General features: G+C 38.9%; 1 protein-coding gene across 1 annotated transcript in view; it reads right to left on the bottom strand.

Moving 5' to 3' along the window:
* Positions 1 to 2,133, bottom strand: part of nfat5b (nuclear factor of activated T cells 5b) — a 40,865-nt gene extending 38,732 nt beyond the window's left edge. The window contains exon 1 of the mRNA XM_037695741.1: positions 2,061 to 2,133. Within this exon, the coding sequence (XP_037551669.1) occupies positions 2,061 to 2,133 (73 nt within the window). The remainder of the gene's footprint in view (positions 1 to 2,060) is intronic.
* Positions 2,134 to 5,371: the final 3,238 nt, after the last annotated feature.

Genomic DNA, 5,371 nt, shown 5'->3' with positions numbered 1-5,371 from the left:
ATGTATATATATATATATAAAGTTCTTGGCATCATCTGGTGTTTATAGGATGATTTTTTTCCCAAGTCAAATGAAGTTTAAATGTTTAAATCAAACAATGTCACTGAAGAAATGTACTTTTTGTCAAACTGAGTTGACAATGGATAATTGTAAACTGGATAACTCAACTTTACACTTAAAAAAAACATATATAACCAAACACTAACTAATCCAAATTACTGCAATAAGTTTTGCAGAAATTGGCTTTTGAAATTACAAAAGCCATGACCCGATTTAAAAGTAACGACTGTGCTTGGCTGGTCTATGTTTTCAGCGCCATTTGTCTTTCAGTCATTCACAAAAATAGGAACTAAGGTGGGGATACATCACTTCTATTGTTTGTTTGTCTGTCTGTAAGTACAGCACAAAGAAAACCAGGCCAGGTTTCATAAAACTTGCAAATCCAGATTTTTTTAAAGTGAAATGCAGCATTGTTCACGAGAGAAGATTGAGCTGTCCAGTTGACCCTAAAATTACTTACTTTGTTGCAACATAGCTAGATTACACAAAGTCTACTGAGCTAAATTTGATTAATTTAGTGGAAACAAATAGGAACAAACAATAGAAGACACTTATGGAGAGGATACGGGCTTTGGTGGAGCCGTGCAGTCCCCTCAACCACTACTTGAAACCCAAGTTAGCATGCAGATCAGTGATCAACTTAATCGTTTATTGATTCAAACTTCATTTGGACTCATTTTCAAGAAAGACCTGTCAACTGAAAAAGCTGATACTGACTTTGCCCATCACAGCCGATGAACTGAAACCAGTGTTTCAAGCATGACTACCACTATCCACTTTTAACATTTAATTAACGTTATATCTCAAGTTAGTTCACAAAGTTTCTGTGATGCAAAATAGATGTTTTAAGTGTCTTATTTTGATAATAATATTAGGGATGCACGATATTATCGGCATGGTATTGGTGTCGGGCGATATTAGCGTTAAAGTTCAATATCGGCCATTCCAATAAAATAACTCGCCGATATAAAAGGCGCTGGTTTTTGCCTGCACAACGCGATGGCATCACGTGCGCCTATACCTGATCTCACGGTGGAGAGGAAAATTTAAAATGTTGGCGGTGTGGAAGTTTTATTTTTCGTTGGCGAGGACGTCGGATTCCGTCATTGAGATAACAGCGGATATCACGACTTGTTGGGTGAGTTTTATAACAGACATTTGGACGTCGTGTTAGCCCGTTAGCATGATTGGTCTTACGGCACGATGGATAGACAAAAACTTTGATCTTAAAAAGGCTGTCCTTCATGCACAGGAGTGCAGAGGATCCTGCACTGCAGCTATAGGAACCTGGAACAAGCCTCCACAAGTGAGGCGACTAATGCTAATAAATAACATTTAACGCTTTTCATTTAATATAAGTCACCAGCTCTTACAGCTGTTGCACATTTTTTTTGTAGCAAATAAGCCTAAATAAGAGGGTTATGTTCTGACAAAAGGAATAAAACATCGGTATCAGCATCGGTTATTAACATATCGATATCGTGCATCCCTAAATAATATTCAACCAGAACAGTAAGACATAAGGCAGTGATGCAGTTTTGTAAACTTGCTCCTTGTATGAGTTCAACGGAGTTCATTTAGTCTGTCTTTAGTTTGCCTGAGGCTCCCACGGCGATGATTACACAGTTTCGTGTTATTAGTCCCACCAGCGCCGCTTTGGGACAGTGCGCGTGCAGCGCCGCGTGGGGGGCGTTGGACGATGACGGCCTGTTCAAACAACTTTTGCTGCTTTTGGTCTGGCAGCGAGATGGTAAAAAGTCTGAGCAGGTGAGGCTTCAGTCGGGTAAAAACGCACAAACGAAGCGACTCTCGGAGCTTCTGATCGTGACGGAGCATCTAAACGTGACTTCCAGCTTCTGAGCAGGCATGTGACAGGAGGGAGACGAATGACGCCACCGCTCATCTCACGACCGAGCAGGTAGGCGCTAAGTTACGCATTTACGCGCATAATTAGCACAAATACAGGCGAGTGACAGCCAAACAAGAACGTTTGTGTTTACCTTTAGAGTACAAGCTTCTGGGAGGATTCAGGTCGAGGTCTCCGTTGAAAAGGGAGATAAAGTCTGAGAGCATCGCAATTCCCCGCAGACTTTCTGAAACCGGACGCCTTCGGTCACCCCGCACAGCGTCACGGCCGAGAAATATTTCGTCTGACTTCTAGAAAATGTAGAACTCGTGTTGAAAGCTAGAAAAAACAGTTAGTGGCCCGACTTTTTTCACTGTTAGCTAACTGTGTTGCCACTCCGCTGGAGAGTCGACCCTCGGACCGCCTACGACTCACTCACGTTTGTTGTCAACCGACGACCTAAGCGGCTCACGCGGGGAGCCACGCCCACCCCAGTGACGTAGCACGTACGACGTACGTCGGGATTGCTCATGAAAAGTTGGTGGCGAGCCTGAAATATTGAAGTCAAACTCTGTACACAACCATACTGACTATTTGAATGCACTGGCACCTCTGACCCATTTTAAAGTAATAAATAAATAAATATATTCAATCAACCTTTATTTATACAGGTAAATCCCATTGAGCCTCGAGGACTCATTTACAAGAGAGACCTGATTTCAACAAAGAAAGATGACAACAATGGACAACAGCAACAACAATAAGCAGTTATAAAAACTCATACTACAGTTTTTTTTTGTTTTTGTTTTTTTTTTAACAAATAGGATGGCTAAAAGGAAAAAGGTAACAAAACCAAAAAAAAACCCTGCTAGATTCCGAGACAAATGTATAAAACTAAAAACAGGAACATGTCTGCATTGCATATTAGAGAGATGGTGCAACTGGTAGAGCTGCTGCCTTTCAGCGAGAAAGTTGTGGGTTCAAATCCCGTTCCGGGGGGCCTTTCTGGGTGGAGTTTGCATGTTCTCTCCGTGCATGCGTGGGTTTTCTCCGGGTACTCCGGTTTCCTCCCACAGACCAAAAACATGCATGTTAGGCTGATTGGTAACTCTAAATTGTCCCTAGGTGTGAGTGAGAGAGTGAATGAACAAAGCTCATTAATCCAGGTATGCAATCCAACGATTTCCAGTCAGGTCATCTGGACAGTGTCTTTTTTTTTTTTTTTTTTTTGTGCTGAAAGGTTTCACCTTCCATCCAGAAGGCTTCATCAGTTAAGGAAACACACAACACAAAACTGATTCTTCCTCCAACAGCTTACTCCAAAGTGGAACCAACCAGTTATGTTGGTGCTAAGATGGTCTCTTTGGCACGCCCCCTCCTCCGGTGTCGGCCCTCTTTCTCGTCGACAGTCATGTCAAACTGGTTCAAAACAACAAAGTCCATGCTCAATAATCAAAGTATGCAATATGAGAGAGTGAATGGCTGTTTGTCTCATTTGTCTGGCCCTGGGATGGACTTGCGACCTGTCCAGGGTGTACCCCGTCCCTCGCACAGTGATTGCCTGACATGGGCATTGGCGACCCCCGTGACCCAAAATGGAAGAAGTGGGTAAAAGATAATGGATGGATGTATTAGAGAAGTGATAATTAGAGACTGTATCAGTAAACTTGCTTCTGTATTTTTCTGTGATAATTTGTAGTGATGGTTGGAAAAATGTTTGGTTGTTGCCTAGAAAATATTTCATAACTAATAAGATTCGAGAAGTGTCCCTAAAGATTCGGCATAAATGCTTTCATGTCAATAGTATAATCTCCAGGTACCGTCCAATTGTAGACCCAATGTGTTCTCTCTGCCACAGCTCTAAGGAGACCATCACACATCTTTCCTGGGACTATCCTTATACTCAGCTGTTCTGGAAAGACATTTTCTTGTGTGTGAACAGAAAGTTAGAAACGGACCTACCAGTTGACGCTAAAACTATTTGGTTTCTTCTGTTTGAATATTCCAAGTAAGAAAGTTTTTGTTGTAAACTGTTAGCCAAATTTCATATTCACAGCTGTCAATTTTACATGCTAAACCCCAGATTTACAGTTTTTTTATTACTTATATTTCTTCTTATCTGTCCACTTTAAATTACTGTATGCAAAAGCCTTAAAGACTAAAACACTGTAACAAATTGCTACTGTAACCTGCCCAAACCATATTTTCACATTTATTATTTGCTTGTATTTTTATTCTCATGACTGCCTTAAGTCTCAAACCGTGTTTGTTGTTGCAAAATTTTGTTGTACTTATTTTTGTATAAATAAACACTGAAAAGAAAAAGGCAGAATCAATCTAATTTTACCTTATATCTTATATCCTGATTTGAACATTTGATTAATTTAAAATTATTGGACACAGGAACCCGTCTGCATGACTTGTAAGTGAATTAGGAAAATAAAATAAAAATGTAAAATTAGGAAAATAATTGAAATTAAATTAAAACTGTGAATCTAAAATACAAATCAATCACTGCACAGACATTACACAGAACAACACTGTAGTGTGTAATGAAGTAAAAGCAAAAATGGATATCACTTATATAACAAAACTGGATTACAACAATAATAAGGATTTACTACTTAAAGAAAACAATTGTCTTCAATAATCAAGTCAATTAGTAGCAGGCAACTTAAAGTGTAATGATGGTTCTTTGAACTTCCATGCCTTTATGTTCAGCAATGTATACAGTAAGTAAAATTATATTTTGTTGAGCAGTGCAAGCAAAATGTTTGTAGACGCAGGTGTGCGTACCTGCCCTGCGGTGCTGCGTAACCTCGTGTAGATTGTCTGAATCTGAAAACTGTATTATCGCTGCATTGACCAACCCTGGACTAAGCTCTGTGCGATACTTTTCTACTTTATGGCATTTGAGTGTCTATAGAAAAGCTTTTAAACTCTGTGTTCTTGTTGTTTTTCTGTTTTTTATATGGATCATATATTGTGTCTGAAATAAAGTAAATTATGATGATGATAATTCACCTGTTTATGCAGCTAGCTTGTCAAGTTTTCTTGCAAGTTTGGTCTTGCACTTATTTATGTGACCTACAATAAATATTATTTTTCTTGCTTATTTGCAGTGAGCATAAGATTTATCTCTATTTTTGTGCCCAAATTAGCCCATGAAATAAATTGCTTTCCCTCTTATTCAAAACATTTTCATGTTGAGCAGATTGGTGCCAATAGATTGTCTGCAAAATGTAATAAAAAAAAACATAATTTATAAGTTTTACTTTTAGAACTATCCATTTATTTAACATCTAATGCATTTTAATTACATCATATCAGTGTATGACATAGACATACTTAGTTGCTATTATCTGCATATGTTGTAGCGTTGCATGCAATAGTGACAAATCTGCAGCTGTAGCGATAACCACTATTTGCAAGGACTAATTTGAAGTTATGAATCATCCACTTGGC

The sequence above is a fragment of the Nematolebias whitei genome, chromosome 2, assembly GCF_014905685.2.
Source record: "Nematolebias whitei isolate Nwh7 chromosome 2, NemWhi1, whole genome shotgun sequence".
Lineage (NCBI taxonomy): Eukaryota > Metazoa > Chordata > Actinopteri > Cyprinodontiformes > Rivulidae > Nematolebias > Nematolebias whitei.
Note: the sequence above shows the minus strand (reverse complement) of the source record. Positions and strands in the feature narration are given on the sequence as shown.